The 18,978-nt window shown below is 39.9% G+C and overlaps 1 protein-coding gene across 8 annotated transcripts in view; it reads left to right on the top strand.

Moving 5' to 3' along the window:
• LOC124375844 (NLR family CARD domain-containing protein 3-like) overlaps window positions 1-18,978 on the top strand; it is a 63,122-nt gene that overhangs the window by 2,156 nt on the left and 41,988 nt on the right. For 2 of the 8 annotated variants that reach the window (XM_046834520.1, XM_046834512.1), the window contains exons 2-10: window positions 110-211; window positions 361-477; window positions 6,051-6,167; window positions 8,251-8,367; window positions 9,359-9,475; window positions 12,249-12,365; window positions 14,026-14,142; window positions 15,135-15,251; window positions 17,030-18,820. In XM_046834520.1, coding sequence (XP_046690476.1) covers window positions 153-211; window positions 361-477; window positions 6,051-6,167; window positions 8,251-8,367; window positions 9,359-9,475; window positions 12,249-12,365; window positions 14,026-14,142; window positions 15,135-15,251; window positions 17,030-18,820 — 2,669 coding nt within the window. In that variant the 5' untranslated portion in view covers window positions 110-152. Of the gene's footprint in view, window positions 1-109; window positions 212-306; window positions 478-6,050; window positions 6,168-8,250; window positions 8,368-9,098; window positions 9,226-9,358; window positions 9,476-11,165; window positions 11,251-12,248; window positions 12,366-14,025; window positions 14,143-15,134; window positions 15,252-17,029; window positions 18,821-18,978 lie in introns of those variants that run through there. The other 6 variants (XM_046834513.1, XM_046834515.1, XM_046834514.1 and 3 more) reach the window with 6 other exon arrangements.

Here is an 18,978-nt window from a genome sequence, read left to right as displayed (position 1 = left end):
TGTATATGCAACAAATAACACAAGAAAAACAAAAAAAAATCATATTTCTTTCTTTCACAAGTAATATGTAACATGTTTAATTCAATTCCAATATGCCCTCGAACCCCAGAACTCCATTGGCTCTCCAATATCCAGCTGTGTCTCCATGAAGCATGAGTGCATCTATGGATCCTCCTGCATTCAATGATGAAGACCCATCACCTAGACAAAGGTACAGTCAGTGTTATAATAATATGATGAAATTGTAGTCACAGCACAATAGAACAATCCTCGATTGACGCAACAAATCATATTTGTGTTTTCCAGTCTTTTGATGTTAATGTGAATTTAGGCAGGAAATAAAGTGGTGTTGTTGTTCAGTCAATCCCAGATAAAGAGACCAGACTCACCATTATCAAGCTGCGTCTCTATGAAGAGTGAGTCATCTATGGATCCTCCTGTTATATACACAGATGAAGAGTCTTTATCTGGACCCAGGTAATTACTTCTAAACCCTTAAACTCTGTAGGGCATGGGTTTTGGGTTAGCTGGTTTGGGAAAAGGGCAAAGCTTGTCTGTAGCAGATCTCCAGAATTCTTGTAGGAATTAGAGGAGGGACAGAAACCTTCACTAACAAATCTAAGGTGTCTAAAAAATGTGACAGTTAAGTGTTATTTTATTGGAAAAATGTAATGAATAACCCAATCTTCATATAGAAGCCTTTTCATAGGAAGGAGGGGGTGGACATTAATTAGCTTTTATGTATAGACTCTGGATTTGTATTATGCATGAATGTGAAACTCTTATTGATGTTTTTACAACAGAACACTTGTAAAACGTTTTTTTTTATCTCCTGGATCAAAATGTATTTGCTTTAAGCACATGTAATGTAAAAATGTTATCCAGTGTTTTATATAAGTCATATAGACTCTTGAACTTTCTTTACTTAAATTCAGTGAAAGTTTAAATTGACTTCAAAGATAAAGTAAATATACTTTTAAGGAATTTGTGCTTTGAGTAATTTGATTTGAATTGGTGTGTAGTGAAGAACACTCCTGGAGATAAGATGCTTACTCTGGTACAGATTTTACTTAATTTAATCCGTACACAAATTATCTCCAGACTTGATTCACAAGGTTAAAGGGCACAGTAACAATAAACAAAAACAAATAATGGTTGATTGTTGCCTATAAATAAAATATAATTGCAGAAATCTCAGACTTTTGGTGTGACAATATAGAGGACAGGCTAGTCTTCATATAATAACAGATGTTCACAATTAAAAACGAGGCCTATAATCTGTGATTCAAGTCATATTCAAATGCACTGTATTTATTAGGGATGGGCAACTTTCATAGTGATGAGGGCCAGCATTTTTCTCCTTCACTCCAGGAGGTCAGATTATTAATCCAGACTAACACATTTTAGATAATTTCTCAATTTACTTTTTATTGAGGGAACTCAATGCTCAGCTCTATACCTGTGCAGTGATGCTCATTCAAATGGCCCACCTTGTATATATGCAAAAGTATACATCGCAAAAAATGTACAAAGACCCTATTTTTGACAAAAGCAATCACTGCAAACTCAATGTGGGATGGCTGGTAAGCCTTTAATATTTAGTGGTGCTTGCAAACCGTCACTCTTATAATCTTGCAAATTCCTCTGGACAAAATTTTGGCACGTAACTCGTCCCGCAGTTTTTTACCGCAGCACCACGACTGATACCTCAAATCATGCAGTCTGGTCGGGGGTGGTGTGCTGTTACTTTTCTAAGGATTTCCCTCAACCGTTCTCTGACTAAAAAAGGGCAAATTTTTACCCATAGAAAATGAATTGGGCAGAAATGTTGTGTGTCATATTTCAGCACTTAAGCGTTCAACATGCACATATGGCATATCCACCCATATCGGGGACGGAGAGGGTCGTGACCTTATGCCCCTCGAACCCCAGACCCGCTTGGATTCTGGGAAATTCCATGACATTCCTGACCCATAGAAAATGAATGGGGAATCCGACCCACCAGTACGATATATCCACTCGTCCGTACTGCGAGGTATCAAAACGCTTGTCCCCGAAGTACGATCGCCTCTCGCAGTTAAAAACAATGCACATACATTAGGGATCTCTGGGATAAGACATGGCCCACTACACCACCATCAACAAACCTGAGTAAATGAGTGAAAGTGAGGGAACAACATTTTCTAGTCTAGCAAGGAGAATATTATGATTATTAGTGTCAAAAGCTGCACTATGGTCCAGCAGCACAAGAAAAGGAGACACAGACCTGTCCAATAACAGGTCACTTACCACATTGACCAGCACTGTCTCTGTGCTATGATGAGGCCTAAATCCTGACTCGTACATTTCATGTTATTTCTATGCAGGTATGAGTATATCTGCAGTTTTACAACCTTATCTGTGATCTTGGAGAAAAAGGGAAGTTTGCTATTGGCCTATAGTTGGACAGATTTTTCTCTCTCTCAGAGTGTAGCGGAACATTGATTCTAGACATTCAGTAGCCCAGACAAGCTCTATAGGGTCAGGTGTTTATCCAATCGCTGTTGATAACTCCAGGAGATTGATAAAACTAGCTGCTGTAGTTGGCGTGAATATAAGTTTAACACGGTAAAATAGCAAGGTACAGTACTCATGCTACAACTGAGACAGATTGTAAAGGAGAGGAGGTGATGATCTAAAATAAGTTCAGACTGTGAATCTATGACTATTTTCTATATTTACACCAAATAATATTATTAAATCAGTGTGTCCACCACTATAAATGTGTCCTATGACATTCCTAATAATTCCTACTGGATCTAGAATGGACACAACTGCTGTTTCTAAGGGGTCTTCCTGATTATCAAAATGAATAATAAAATCGACAATGAATGCTTTGTCTTAATAAGTATCTAGGTTTGAAATTAAATCTGCAAATTCTACGAGAAAATCAGAATAGGGGCCTTGGGGGTCTATAAATAATAATTAAAGGAATTGAATAACTATACCTATTTTTCGAAGCTACATACATTATGTTGGCGTAAACAACTTTAAATGATGGTTCAAAGAACTTTGAAATTATTTTCTCTATGTTTAGATAATTATTATAATACACATCTAAGGGAGTTTTTCCTTCACCACAGTCTCCATGCTGCTCATCAGAGATAAACACACATAATTCACCTTCACTGTTAAATTCTGTAAAGCTGCTTTGAGACAATGTCTGTTGAAAAGCGCAATAGAAATAAACTTGACTTGACTTAAGTTGATAACTGTGACCCAGCCTCATCTGCTAGTTAGATAAAGCTGGTGTATATAACTATATCCAGGAAACTATCTTCATTTTATGCTGAAAAATCTTTTGTGTGAGGCACCGACTGATTGGACCCAAATTGCGGGGCACAGATTGAGTACAATAAAACAGGTATTAAATGGAGACAATAGGCAGAAGAGCAGAAAATAAACAGTTCCAAAATCAGAATAACAATTAACAGGGCAATACAGGGGAGACAGAATCAAAACCAAGAAACAGTCCAACTGCTCAGACACAGGCAAACAGAGCAAAACAGGGTAGGCAGAGACAGAGTCTGTAAAAACAGTCTGTATAATCCAGAACCAGTAAACGTGAGCGATATAAGGTAGACAAAGGCAGAGTCGAAGACAAAATCCGTTCAATAATCCAATAACAGAAAAAGGCTGGAGTAGATCCTAGAACACAAAGAAACTGAAAGAACCATCTGGCAGAGAGCGAGTAAAAATGGCATATTAAATGGTGCTTAGAGAAAATGGCAGATAACCCTTAAAGGCCAGTGGGCAAAATGGCCACCAAAAAATTTAATGTACTGTAAATGTTCTTCGTAAACCCAAAAGAGCATGACAGTTTGGTTCAATTCAGGTTTCTGTTAAACACAGGACAGTAAACTCTTGATTAGTAATTTTTTAAACGTCCTATCTTCAGATCAGAGTTGCTGGCTGTGCATTTAGTCTTCTCAAATTTAATTAGTTAAACTTACTAAAACAAACTTTCTGGGAATTTCTATATTTTGATTGGGGAAAGACACAGTCTCAATATGGTGGACCTGGAGTGATGACTCAATGTAGGTAGCAGACAAATGGTTGTCTGCTCCCTGGCCTTGGCTCTGAATAGTCATTGGTTAATTAGTCCTGTTCTGAAACTTTCCTTAACAAGCCAGCCATTGCCCTCAAAATTGCAAAAAATCCAATTACCATAAAAAACCCACATTGTTTTTGGAGCACCACATGGACATGCATCAGTTCAGTGACCATAATTTACTGTAAGCTACAGTACTGTGCAAATGTTATTGGTAGGTATGAAAATGCTGTAACGTGAGAATACTTTCAACAATAAGTGTTAAAACTTATCATCAATGAACAAAAAAAAAATTTACAAACACAAGAGAAATCCAAATCAAATCAATGTGACTGTGACTACCCTTTGGCTTTCAATTCTTACTTTTAATTACACTTGCACAAAGGGATTTTGTAGGATTAGAGTCAGGTATATGATTACTCAATTATACCAAGATAATGATCTCACATGTAGGTTGAAACAAAGTCATTAACCGAAGCAGAAACAGCTGTGTAGGAGGCTTCAAACTGGGTGAGGGGAAAAAAGGTTGTGGAAGACAGTTAATAAGGAACAAACGCATGCATTCTTTTATTACCGCTTTATATGTGTAAAGCTGCTTTGAGACAATGCCCATTGTTAAAAGTGCTATGAAATCAAAGCTTTATGTCACCAGTCATACACCATAGCAAATCTGAAATATTTGGCTGTAGCAGGAGACGATGTTACAGCATGTTTACAGCATTTGGTCAGGATTAATGGTGTCCTCAATGCTAAAAAACAAAAATCAACCATTGCTAAAATACTTATCCATCATGCAATACCATCAGAGAGGCATTTCATTGGCTCACATATTTTTCTGCAGCAGGATCACAATCCCAAACATACAGCCAATGTCATTCAAAAATATTTTTAGCATAGAGAAAACAAGGAGACACACATACTCTCCTGAAGTTGTGTCCTTCTGTATTTTTAGACAAAGAACCTTTACCATGTGTTAGCTCCTGAAGGGTGATAAATAACTTGTCACATACCTATTTCTAGCACCTGTATGTAGGGACGAGGCCCTTTTTCTTATATGACTTTTCTAAGCCTTAAATAGTTTACTCTGTTCTAAGCACACACTGCAATCCTTACACAATAAAATACATATTAGTGGAAAACTTTTCTCTTATGAATGGGCATAATTCTATGATTTGTACTGAACCAGGATCAAGGAATATATTCCACACTATCCATTTTTGCCACACCAACTCCAGCACAAATACACAACATCAGCATTCTCCATGCTGTGTGCTCAGTCCACTGCTGTTTCCACTCATGATTGTGCTGCAAAGAACAGCTCCAGTCACATGGTCAAGTTTGCATTTTGTACTACAGTTACACAAACAAATGCTGAGCAGGCAGCCCCAAGATCCAATTCTTGTGCGAGAGCTTGCCTGATTTCCACGACCTCCCATCTCACCATATTAGCATTTGGGATGATAAGTATAACCAGCTCTTGACAGGTGTTGGAGGATTATACTTGGGACAGAGAATCAAGCTTAAGATTCTTCAAACCAGGGCAGCATGCCTGGTGGTGGTCAGGCCTTTATACCTACAGGAAAATAAAACCCAGAGAGTTAACAATACTTTGGGCAACAAAGAATTAATAAATTCTAAAAGAAAAAACAAAACAAAAACAATCTTAATAAGACTTTGCAAAAACTCTTTTCTAAAATGTTCAACTAAAGCAAACAGAAGGTCAAAACAATAACTTACATGGGTGGGTTCATGCACACATGGAATGGTTAGCGTTAACATTCTGATTTCAAAAGACTTCTGCTGCGATCAGTTGAAGTCGCTGGTAAAAATAGACACTAATTCAGTCAATGCCAATAAGGAGAAAGAAAATGAATGTATTGAAAGTAAACTGCTTGTTCCTTTTACTAAAAATGTATTCCATAAGTAAAATTGTTGATATTGTGTGTATGCTTTTGTGTAGTGTAACACAGATACAAAGGCCAGACTCACCGTCACCCAGCGGTGTTTCCATGAAGAGTGATGTATCTATGGATTTTCCTCTTTCATTCAAACCTGGAGAGCCTTCATCTGGACACAGGTAACTATTCTTCATATTGGTCATATAAAGTCTATAGATTTTTCAGTACAGCACTTTTGCAGGATTCTTGTAGAAAACAGAGGGAAAATCCTTATACAATTAGAATTATCTAGTGATGTGTCGCGATGAACCCAAACACGGAGAGCGACTCAGAGGCAGTTAAATATAGATGATAAATTTATTGGAAGGCTGGAGTAAAAAAGGAAAAAACTGGGATCTAAGGTTGTGATGTTCCATGGAGACTCAGTACAGGTCAATGTGTTCCAGAGTCTTATGGGTGGACAAAAACGAGGCTTTGAGTCAGACAGGTAGCATGGCAGATAGGGTCCTACTCGAAGATGGTGACTTTGGACCAGTCAATCACAGGGTTGTGGAGGTCAATCAATGAGAATGGGAGTTAATTGCAACTAAGTTGTTTGCTAGGTTACCTTTCCGAGACCTGTTAAGATAAGGGGCACCAAGAGGGGTTTGAAAGTGATCTGTAGGCCTCTGGACAATGTGGTGTCCCAGAAATTGGCCCACGGCAACTGAGTCCACTAGGGCCTGCACTCTCAAGCTCTTACCTGACCACCACAGTTCTACCAATAGATACAGTCCAGGACGAGAGTAGGCTTGAGGGGTTCTCATCACAGCTTTTGTCCACCTGTGATAGTCCTGAAGTTTCCTAAAAGCTCTGGGCATGCAGAACAAAAGTGACCAGACTTGCCACAGTAAAAACAGCAAAGCATTCTGAGATCTGTTCCTAGATAGAGCGCCAGGTTCCAGGTGGGCCTGTGGTGTATGCATGCCAGGCGACTCTTTCCTGTCATATCTGACTTTTGCGACTGTCTTGGTCATTATTTGGAAAGGAGATCCTAAGAGCTCTGGCTTTTGCTGGATACAACAAATACACCAAACTAACAAGGTGCTGGTGAAAAGAGAGTAAACCATGGAACAGAGCAATCACAAAGGAAACAAAGGAATTGACTTGGCTTAAATAGTCCAAAAAGTGAAATAGAGGAGGATCAGGGGTGGCATCTATTAGAGGGAAAACCTGACAGTGTACTTACCATGTAACTTTGGTTTATGCCACCAGAATAGAATAGAATAGCGAATAGCGTTTATTTGTCACATATACATTACAGCACAGTGAAATTTTGTTCTTCGCATATCCCAGTTTGCTTATAAGCTGGGGTCAGAGCGCAGGGTCAGCCATGATACGGCGCCCCTGGAGCATAGAGGGTTAAGGGCCTTGCTCAAGGACCCAAGAGTGGCAGCTGGGTATATACTAGGGTATATACTGTACATATTCCCTATATTGGCAGATATGTAACAGTAATTAGGCCATTGATGAGTTTTACCCAGTAGGTGTTTCCAGAGGGCTATTATTTGCTTATAACTTCTTTCCAAGGGGCTTTTTCAGTGTTCAGATGCTAGCCATGCATTTACTACGTTCTCTCAGAGATTTTGCACTTGCAGGATGTTTTTTTACACTATATTTAAGCATACAGCAATGTTCCACTTATTGTGAGCATTAACCAAGCAGCATATTCACATAAATTTACCTTGTGGAAACCTAGCACTTTGTACCAATTGAAGTTTAAGGATACTCCTGATAAAGTCTGGAAAGACACATTGTCTTGGAAGTTGCATCTTAATTTAAAATAGCTAAAAATGCCCTGCCCTATAAAGAGGGCTAAGCAGACTTTAAGCAGGAAGGATGTCCAGACATGTCTCACCCTTTACCACCCTCAGCACCAGAGCCTCCAGAATAAAAACACAACAAAGGACACCCAGAACTGTTGAGTAGTTAAAATCCTGCCTCAGACACAGATGGGACAAAGTTACAATATGTTATATAGGGTCAGCACGATGTGACAGACCATGTATTATAAGAATTGTAAGTTGTATGTGATGTCATTTGATTGCAGCACGTGAAGTAAAGGAAGAGAACAGAAAAATAGGCATGCCGAGACTCATTTTTTTAAAGTGAATAGCTAATTAACAGAGTGAACTACACATAAAACAGGACAACATTGTTCCTTTTCCTAAAAATGTATTCCATAAGTAAAATTGTTGATATTGTGTGTATGCTTTTGTTTAGTGTAACACAGACAAAAAGGCCAGACTCACCATCACCCAGCGGTGTTTCCATGAAGAGTGATGTATCTATGGATTTTCCTCTTTCATTCAAACCTGGAGAGCCTTCATCTGGACACAGGTAACTATTCTTCATATTGGTCATATAAAGTCTATAGATTTTTCAGTACAGAAATTTTTGCAGGATTCTTGTAGAAAACAGAGGGAAACTCTTCTTAAACCAATCTATATTTTAAACCTTTGAGCAGGTGAGAGTTAAACATTACTGCATCAGAAAGTATAACAGCTATTAAATAGTCATATGTGTGCATGCAATAACATTTCATCATTTGAAGGAGTGGGTATCATTTATTTCTTCTTCTTTTGGCTTCTCCCATTAGTGGTCTCCACAGCGGATCATCCATCTCCATACCCCTCTGTCCGCTACATCTGCCTCTTTCACACCAACTACCTGCATGTCTTCCCTCACCACATCTAGAGTGAAAGGGAAAGTTGATAGGACTGTGGTGAGACCTGAGATGTTGTATGGTTTAGAGACAGTGGCATTGAGTAAAAGACAGAAGGTGGAGCTGGAGGTAGCAGAGCTGAAGATGTTGAGATGTTCATTGGGAGTGATGAGGATGGACAGGATTAGAAATGAGTATATTAGAGGGACAGCACATGTAGGATGGTCTGAAGACAAGGAGAGGGAGGTGTGATTGAGATGGTTTGGACATGTTCAGAGGAGAGACATTTTGTATATCAGTAGGAGAATGCTGAGGATGGAGACACCAGGAAGGAGGAAAGAGGAAGGCCAAGGAGGAGTTTATGGATGTGGTGAGGGAAGACATGCAGGTAGTTGGTGTGAAAGAGGCAGATGTAGAGGACAGGGGGGTATGGGGACGGATGATCCGCTGTGGAGACCCCTGATGTGAGCAGCCAAAAGAAGAAGAAGATTCTGATTTCAAAAGACTTCTGCTGCGATCAGTTGAAATCGCTGGTAAGAATAGACACTAAGTCAATGCCAATAAGGACAAAGAAAATGAATGTATTGAAAGTAAACTGCTTGTTCCTTTTCCTAAAATGTATTCCATAAGTAAAATTGTTGATATTGTGTGTATGCTTTTGTGTAGTGTAACACAGATACAAAGGCCAGACTCACCGTCACCCAGCGGTGTTTCCATGAAGAGTGATGTATCTATGGATTTTCCTCTTTCATTCAAACCTGGAGAGCCTTCATCTGGACACAGGTAACGATTCTTCATATTGGTCATATAAAGTCTATAGATTTTTCAGTACAGCACTTTTGCAGGATTCTTGTAGAAAACAGAGGGAAAATCCTTATACAATTAGAATTATCTAGTGATGTGTGGCGATGAACCCAAACACGGAGAGCGACTCAGAGGCAGTTAAATATAGATGATAAATTTATTGGAAGGCTGGAGTAAAAAAGGAAAAAAAACTGGGATCTAAGGTTGTGATGTTCCATGGAGACTCAGTACAGGTCAATGTGTTCCAGAGTTTTAGTCTCAGATGTAGGTTGACTAATCCTTTGGAAGATTCCGGTCCACAGATGGGGTGATTGAAAACCCATTTAAACTCCACTGAGAAGGTAGGAAAGAGTGGGGATATACACGATCTTGACTGATCTGTGGGAAAGCAGGAGGGTTGCAGCATGTATGTAGGGGAACACTGTATGCGAAAGCTGTGGCAAGTTTTAGGATCCCCTGAGAACCACTGAGGTGGTGCTTGGAGTTGGATCTGAGGTGATGCTTAGGGTGGAGCCTGGGGCGGTGTCTGAAATGGAGACAGTTAATCGTTCAGCTGCTGGACACGGGTTGTGAGACTGGTCATTATTTGGAAAGGAGATCCTAAGAGCTCTGGCTCTTTGCTGGATACAACAAATACACCAAACTTACAAGGTGCTGGTGAAAAGAGAGTAAACCATGGAACAGAGCAATCACAGAGGAAACAAAGGAATTGACCTGGCTTAAATAGTCCAAAAAGTGAAATAGAGGCGGATCAGGGGTGGAATCTATTAGAGGGAAAACCTGACAGTGTACTTACCATGTAACTTTGGTTTATGCCACCATTAGGGTATATACTGTACATATTCCCTATATTGGCAGATATGTAACAGTAATTAGGCCATTGATGAGTTTTACCCAGTAGGTGTTTCCAGAGGGCTATTATTTGCTTATAACTTCTTTCCAAGGGGCTTTTTCAGTGTTCAGATGCTAGCCATGCATTTACTACGTTCTCTCAGAGATTTTGCACTTGCAGGATGTTTTTTTACACTATATTTAAGCATACAGCAATGTTCCACTTATTGTGAGCATTAACCAAGCAGCATATGCACATAAATTTACCTTGTGGAAACCTAGCACTTTGTACCAATTGAAGTTTAAGGATACTCCTGATAAAGTCTGGAAAGACACATTGTCTTGGAAGTTGCATCTTAATTTAAAATAGCTAAAAATGCCCTGCCCTATAAAGAGGGCTAAGCAGACTTTAAGCAGGAAGGATGTCCAGACATGTCTCACCCTTTACCACCCTCAGCACCAGAGCCTCCAGAATAAAAACACAACAAAGGACACCCAGAACTGTTGAGTAGTTAAAATCCTGCCTCAGACACAGATGGGACAAAGTTACAATATGTTATATAGGGTCAGCACGATGTGACAGACCATGTATTGTAAGAATTGTAAGTTGTATGTGATGTCATTTGATTGCAGCACGTGAAGTAAAGGAAGAGAACAGAAAAATAGGCATGCCCGAGACTCATTTTTTAAAAGTGAATAGCTAATTAACAGAGTGAACTACACATAAAACAGGACAACATTGTTCCTTTTCCTAAAAATGTATTCCATAAGTAAAATTGTTGATATTGTGTGTATGCTTTTGTTTAGTGTAACACAGACAAAAGGCCAGACTCACCATCACCCAGCTGTGTTTCCATGAAGAGTGATGTATCTATGGATTTTCCTCTTTCATTCAAACCTGGAGAGCCTTCATCTGGACACAGGTAACTATTCTTCATATTGGTCATATAAAGTCTATAGATTTTTCAGTACAGAAATTTTTGCAGGATTCTTGTAGAAAACAGAGGGAAACTCTTCTTAAACCAATCTATATTTTAAACCTTTGAGCAGGTGAGAGTTAAACATTACTGCATCAGAAAGTATAACAGCTATTAAATAGTCATATGTGTGCATGCAATAACATTTCATCATTTGAAGGAGTGGGTATCATTTATTTCTTCTTCTTTTGGCTTCTCCCATTAGTGGTCTCCACAGCGGATCATCCATCTCCATACCCCTCTGTCCGCTACATCTGCCTCTTTCACACCAACTACCTGCATGTCTTCCCTCACCACATCTAGAGTGAAAGGGAAAGTTGATAGGACTGTGGTGAGACCTGAGATGTTGTATGGTTTAGAGACAGTGGCATTGAGTAAAAGACAGAAGGTGGAGCTGGAGGTAGCAGAGCTGAAGATGTTGAGATGTTCATTGGGAGTGATGAGGATGGACAGGATTAGAAATGAGTATATTAGAGGGACAGCACATGTAGGATGGTCTGAAGACAAGGAGAGGGAGGTGTGATTGAGATGGTTTGGACATGTTCAGAGGAGAGACATTTTGTATATCAGTAGGAGAATGCTGAGGATGGAGACACCAGGAAGGAGGAAAAGAGGAAGGCCAAGGAGGAGTTTTATGGATGTGGTGAGGGAAGACATGCAGGTAGTTGGTGTGAAAGAGGCAGATGTAGAGGACAGGGGGGTATGGGGACGGATGATCCGCTGTGGAGACCCCTGATGTGAGCAGCCAAAAGAAGAAGAAGATTCTGATTTCAAAAGACTTCTGCTGCGATCAGTTGAAATCGCTGGTAAGAATAGACACTAATTCAGTCAATGCCAATAAGGACAAAGAAAATGAATGTATTGAAAGTAAACTGCTTGTTCCTTTTCCTAAAAATGTATTCCATAAGTAAAATTGTTGATATTGTGTGTATGCTTTTGTGTAGTGTAACACAGATACAAAGGCCAGACTCACCGTCACCCAGCGGTGTTTCCATGAAGAGTGATGTATCTATGGATTTTCCTCTTTCATTCAAACCTGGAGAGCCTTCATCTGGACACAGGTAACTATTCTTCATATTGGTCATATAAAGTCTATAGATTTTTCAGTACAGCACTTTTGCAGGATTCTTGTAGAAAACAGAGGGAAAATCCTTATACAATTAGAATTATCTAGTGATGTGTGGCGATGAACCCAAACACGGAGAGCGACTCAGAGGCAGTTAAATATAGATGATAAATTTATTGGAAGGCTGGAGTAAAAAAGGAAAAAAAACTGGGATCTAAGGTTGTGATGTTCCATGGAGACTCAGTACAGGTCAATGTGTTCCAGAGTTTTAGTCTCAGATGTAGGTTGACTAATCCTTTGGAAGATTCCGGTCCACAGATGGGGTGATTGAAAACCCATTTAAACTCCACTGAGAAGGTAGGAAAGAGTGGGGATATACACGATCTTGACTGATCTGTGGGAAAGCAGGAGGGTTGCAGCATGTATGTAGGGGAACACTGTATGCGAAAGCTGTGGCAAGTTTTAGGATCCCCTGAGAACCACTGAGGTGGTGCTTGGAGTTGGATCTGAGGTGATGCTTAGGGTGGAGCCTGGGCGGTGTCTGAAATGGAGACAGTTAATCGTTCAGCTGCTGGACACGGGTTGTGAGACTGGTCATTATTTGGAAAGGAGATCCTAAGAGCTCTGGCTCTTTGCTGGATACAACAAATACACCAAACTTACAAGGTGCTGGTGAAAGAGAGTAAACCATGGAACAGAGCAATCACAGAGGAAACAAAGGAATTGACCTGGCTTAAATAGTCCAAAAAGTGAAATAGAGGCGGATCAGGGGTGGAATCTATTAGAGGGAAAACCTGACAGTGTACTTACCATGTAACTTTGGTTTATGCCACCATTAGGGTATATACTGTACATATTCCCTATATTGGCAGATATGTAACAGTAATTAGGCCATTGATGAGTTTTACCCAGTAGGTGTTTCCAGAGGGCTATTATTTGCTTATAATTTCTTTCCAAGGGGCTTTTTCAGTGTTCAGATGCTAGCCATGCATTTACTATGTTCTCTCAGAGATTTTGCACTTGCAGGATGTTTTTTTACACTATATTTAAGCATACAGCAATGTTCCACTTATTGTGAGCATTAACCAAGCAGCATATGCACATAAATTTACCTTGTGGAAACCTAGCACTTTGTACCAATTGAAGTTTAAGGATACTCCTGATAAAGTCTGGAAAGACACATTGTCTTGGAAGTTGCATCTTAATTTAAAATAGCTAAAAATGCCCTGCCCTATAAAGAGGGCTAAGCAGACTTTAAGCAGGAAGGATGTCCAGACATGTCTCACCCTTTACCACCCTCAGCACCAGAGCCTCCAGAATAAAAACACAACAAAGGACACCCAGAACTGTTGAGTAGTTAAAATCCTGCCTCAGACACAGATGGGACAAAGTTACAATATGTTATATAGGGTCAGCACGATGTGACAGACCATGTATTGTAAGAATTGTAAGTTGTATGTGATGTCATTTGATTGCGAAAGCACGTGAAGTAAAGGAAGAGAACAGAAAAATAGGCATGCCCGAGACTCATTTTTTTAAAGTGAATAGCTAATTAACAGAGTGAACTACACATAAAACAGGACAACATTGTTCCTTTTCCTAAAAATGTATTCCATAAGTAAAATTGTTGATATTGTGTGTATGCTTTTGTTTAGTGTAACACAGACAAAAAGGCCAGACTCACCATCACCCAGCGGTGTTTCCATGAAGAGTGATGTATCTATGGATTTTCCTCTTTCATTCAAACCTGGAGAGCCTTCATCTGGACACAGGTAACTATTCTTCATATTGGTCATATAAAGTCTATAGATTTTTCAGTACAGAACTTTTGCAGGATTCTTGTAGAAAACAGAGGGAAACTCTTCTTAAACCAATCTATATTTTAAACCTTTGAGCAGGTGAGAGTTAAACATTACTGCATCAGAAAGTATAACAGCTACTTAAATAGTCATATGTGTGCATGCAATAACATTTCATCATTTGAAGGAGTGGGTATCATTTATTTCTTCTTCTTTGGCTTCTCCCATTAGTGGTCTCCACAGCGGATCATCCATCTCCATACCCCTCTGTCCGCTACATCTGCCTCTTTCACACCAACTACCTGCATGTCTTCCCTCACCACATCTAGAGTGAAAGGGAAAGTTGATAGGACTGTGGTGAGACCTGAGATGTTGTATGGTTTAGAGACAGTGGCATTGAGTAAAAGACAGAAGGTGGAGCTGGAGGTAGCAGAGCTGAAGATGTTGAGATGTTCATTGGGAGTGATGAGCATGGACAGGATTAGAAATGAGTATATTAGAGGACAGCACATGTAGGATGGTCTGAAGACAAGGAGAGGGAGGTGTGATTGAGATGGTTTGGACATGTTCAGAGGAGAGACATTTTGTATATCAGTAGGAGAATGCTGAGGATGGAGACACCAGGAAGGAGGAAAAGAGGAAGGCCAAGGAGGAGTTTTATGGATGTGGTGAGGGAAGACATGCAGGTAGTTGGTGTGAAAGAGGCAGATGTAGAGGACAGGGGGTATGGGGACGGATGATCCGCTGTGGAGACCCCTGATGTGAGCAGCCAAAGAAGAAGAAGATTCTGATTTCAAAGACTTCTGCTGCGATCAGTTGAAATCGCTGGTAAGAATAGACACTAATTCAGTCAATGCCAATAAGGAGAAAGAAAATGAATGTATTGAAAGTAAACTGCTTGTTCCTTTTCCTAAAATGTATTCCATAAGTAAAATTGTTGATATTGTGTGTATGCTTTTGTGTAGTGTAACACAGATACAAAGGCCAGACTCACCGTCACCCAGCGGTGTTTCCATGAAGAGTGATGTATCTATGGATTTTCCTCTTTCATTCAAACCTGGAGAGCCTTCATCTGGACACAGGTAACTATTCTTCATATTGGTCATATAAAGTCTATAGATTTTTCAGTACAGCACTTTTGCAGGATTCTTGTAGAAAACAGAGGAAAATCCTTATACAATTAGAATTATCTAGTGATGTGTGGCGATGAACCCAAACACGGAGAGCGACTCAGAGGCAGTTAAATATAGATGATAAATTTATTGGAAGGCTGGAGTAAAAAAGGAAAAAAAACTGGGATCTAAGGTTGTGATGTTCCATGGAGACTCAGTACAGGTCAATGTGTTCCAGAGTCTTATGGGTGGACAAAAACGAGGCTTTGAGTCAGACAGGTAGCATGGCAGATAGGGCCCTACTCGAAGTTGGTGACTTTGGACCAGTCAATCACAGGGTTGTGGAGGTCATTCAATGAGAATGGGAGTTAATTGCAACTAAGTTGTTTGCTAGGTTACCTTTCCGAGACCTGTTAGGATCAGAGGCACCAAGAGGGGTTTGAAAGTGATCTGTAGGCCTCTGGACAATGTGGTGTCCCAGATATTGGCCCACGGCAACTGAGTCCACTAGGGCCTGCACTCTCAAGCTCTTACCTGACCACCACAGTTCTACCAATAGATACAGTCCAGAACGAGAGTAGGCTTGAGGGGTTCTCATCACAGCTTTTGTCCACCTGTGATAGCCCTTAAGTTTCCTAAAAGCTCTGGGCATGCAGAACAAAAGTGACCAGACTTGCCACAGTAAAAACAGCAAAGCATTCTGAGATCTGTTCCTAGGTAGACTGCCAGGTTCCAGGTGGGCCTGTGGTGTATGCATGCCAGGCAACTCTTCCCTGTCATATCTGACTTTTTGCGACTGTCTTGGTCATTATTTGGAAAGGAGATCCTAAGAGCTCTGGCTCTTCGCCGGATACAAAAAATACACCAAACTAACAAGGTGCTGGTGAAAAGAGAGTAAACCATGGAACAGAGCAATCACAAAGGAAACAAAGGAATTGACTTAAATAGTCCAAAAAGTGAAATAGAGGCGTTTCAGGGGTGGCATCTATTAGAGGGAAAACCTGACAGTGTACTTACCATGTAACTTTGGTTTATGCCACCATTAGGGTATATACTGTACATATTCCCTATATTGGCAGATATGTAACAGTAATTACGCCATTGATGAGTTTTACCCAGTAGGTGTTTCCAGAGGGCTATTATTTGCTTATAACTTCTTTTCCAAGGGGTCATTTCAGTGTTCAGATGCTAGCCATGCATTTACTTCATTCTCTCAAAGATTTTGCACTTGCAGGATGTTTTTTTACACTATATTTAAGCATACAGCAATGTTCCACCTGTAATGCTTATTGTGAGCATTAACTAAGCAGCATATGCACATCAATTGACCTTGTGGAAACCTAGCACTTTGTACTTTGTAAGTCTGGAAAGATACATTGTCTTGGAAGTTGCATCTTAATTTAAAATAGCTAAAAATGCCTTGCCCCATAAAGAGGGCTAAGCAGACTTTAAGCAGGAAGGATGGGCAGACATGTCTCACCCTTCACCACCCTCAGCACCAAATCACTGCTTTCTATTTTCTTGTACATTTTATATAGTGTCCTAGCCTTTTTGGAATTGGGGTTGTATAAATGTATGTATTTGTATCATGACCATAATGGTGATATTCTTTAATTGTGTTATTTTTTAATAATACTGATTTTCTAATCAAACGTTATTTTAAAAAATTATTTGATTTTCTAAAATATGTACTGAAATAAGATTTTTTTCACTTGATGATGTCGCAACATGATCCTTTTATATCACAGGTGTGAATCTTCATCTTCTGTAACTGCAGTTCAGGAGAAATGCAAATTAAACCTTAAGAGGTTTCAGCACTTGAATGAGGTGATAACAGACCAGGGAAACCCAACACTTCTCAGTGAGATCTACACAGATCTCTACATCACAGAAGGAGACAGTGGAAAAGTCAATAGTGAACATGAGGTGAGACAGATCGAAGCAGTATCGAGGAGAGCAGAAACAGAGGAGACACTGATCAACTGTAGTGAGATCTTTAAGCCCTTATCTGAAGAAGACAAACCCATCAGGATCGTTCTGACAAAGGGAGTCGCTGGCATTGGAAAAACAGTCTCTGTGCAGAAATTCATTCTAGACTGGGCTGAAGGGAAAACAAATCAGGATGTTCTGCTTATATTTCCACTTCCTTTTAGAGAGCTCAATCTCTTGAAGGATCAAAAACGAAGCCTGGTGGAGCTTCTTCACTTCTTTTTGATAGAGATAAATGAAATAAATATTTCCAGTCTGGACAAAGTTCTGTTCATTTTTGATGGTTTGGATGAGTGTCGTTTCCCTCTGGATTTCCAGAACACAGTGAGAGTGTGTGATGTAACTAAACCAGCATCAGTAGATGTTCTGCTGATAAACCTGATCAAAGGAAACCTGCTTCCCTCTGCTCTCATCTGGATCACCTCCAGACCAGCAGCAGCTGATCAAATCCCCCCTAAGTGTGTAGATCGAGTCACAGAGGTACGAGGGTTCAATGACCCTCAGAAGGAGGAATATTTCAGGAAGAGGATCAGTGATCAGGACCTGAGCAGCAGAATCATCACACACCTGAAGTCATTAAGAAGCCTCTACATCATGTGCCACATCCCAGTGTTCTGCTGGATTTCAGCCATTGTTCTAGAGAGAATGTTGGGTGAAGCAGAGAGTGGAGAGATCCCCAAGACTCTGACTCAAATGTACACACACTTCCTCATCATTCAGACCAACTTTATAAAGAAAAAGTACACAAAGAGCCAAGAGGCAGATAAAGAAATGGTTCTGAAACTGGGGAAACTGGCTTTTCAGCAGCTGATGAAGGGCAACCTGATCTTCTATGAGGAAGACCTGATGGAGTGTGGCATTGATGTGACAGAAGCATCAGTGTATTCAGGTGTGTGTACAGAGATCTTTGGAGAGGAGTTTGTGTTTCACCAGAATAAAGTTTACTGCTTTGTTCATTTGAGCATTCAGGAACATCTCGCAGCTCTGTATGTGCAAATGACATTTATGAATGAAAAGAAGAATGTTCTTCAACAGAGTATGTTCTCTAAACTGTTAGCGCTACTTAATGGGGTGACAATCTTGGATGTACACAAGAGTGCTGTAGATCAGGCTCTACAGAGAAAAAATGGACATCTGGATCTTTTCCTTCGCTTTCTTCTGGGTCTCTCACTGGAGTCCAATCAGATCCTCTTAAAAACCCTAGTAACACCAACAGAAAGTAGTTCTTACAGAAAGCAGAATACAGTAAATTACATTAAGTTGAAGATCAGAGAAAATCCCTCAACAGAGAAATTTATCAATCTCTTTCACTGTCTGAATGAACTGGAAGATCATTCTCTAGTTGAGGAAATCCAACAGTACCTGCAATCAGGAAATTTACAACAAAGTGAACTTTCTCATTCTCAATGGTCTGCTCTGGTGTTTGTGTTACTGAAATCAGTTCAAGAACAGGATGTGTTTGTTCTTAATAAATATACCAACAAACACTGTGCATCAGATGATGTTCTTCTAAAGCTCCTGCCTGTGGTTTCTGCATCCAGAAAAGCTGAGTAAGTAATGTTGATTAAAACTGCTACTTTTATACAAAGTGCACTTTATCTACACTGTATTGCCAGGTGGTACACACCTGAATATCTTCTGTGAATGCTTAGTACTAATTTCTATTAAAGACTTGTAACAGTTCTATGGCATGTTTTTCTATTTCATA

Source organism: Silurus meridionalis, chromosome 22 (assembly GCF_014805685.1).
Source record: "Silurus meridionalis isolate SWU-2019-XX chromosome 22, ASM1480568v1, whole genome shotgun sequence".
In the NCBI taxonomy this organism is placed as follows: domain Eukaryota; kingdom Metazoa; phylum Chordata; class Actinopteri; order Siluriformes; family Siluridae; genus Silurus; species Silurus meridionalis.
Note: the sequence above shows the minus strand (reverse complement) of the source record. Positions and strands in the feature narration are given on the sequence as shown.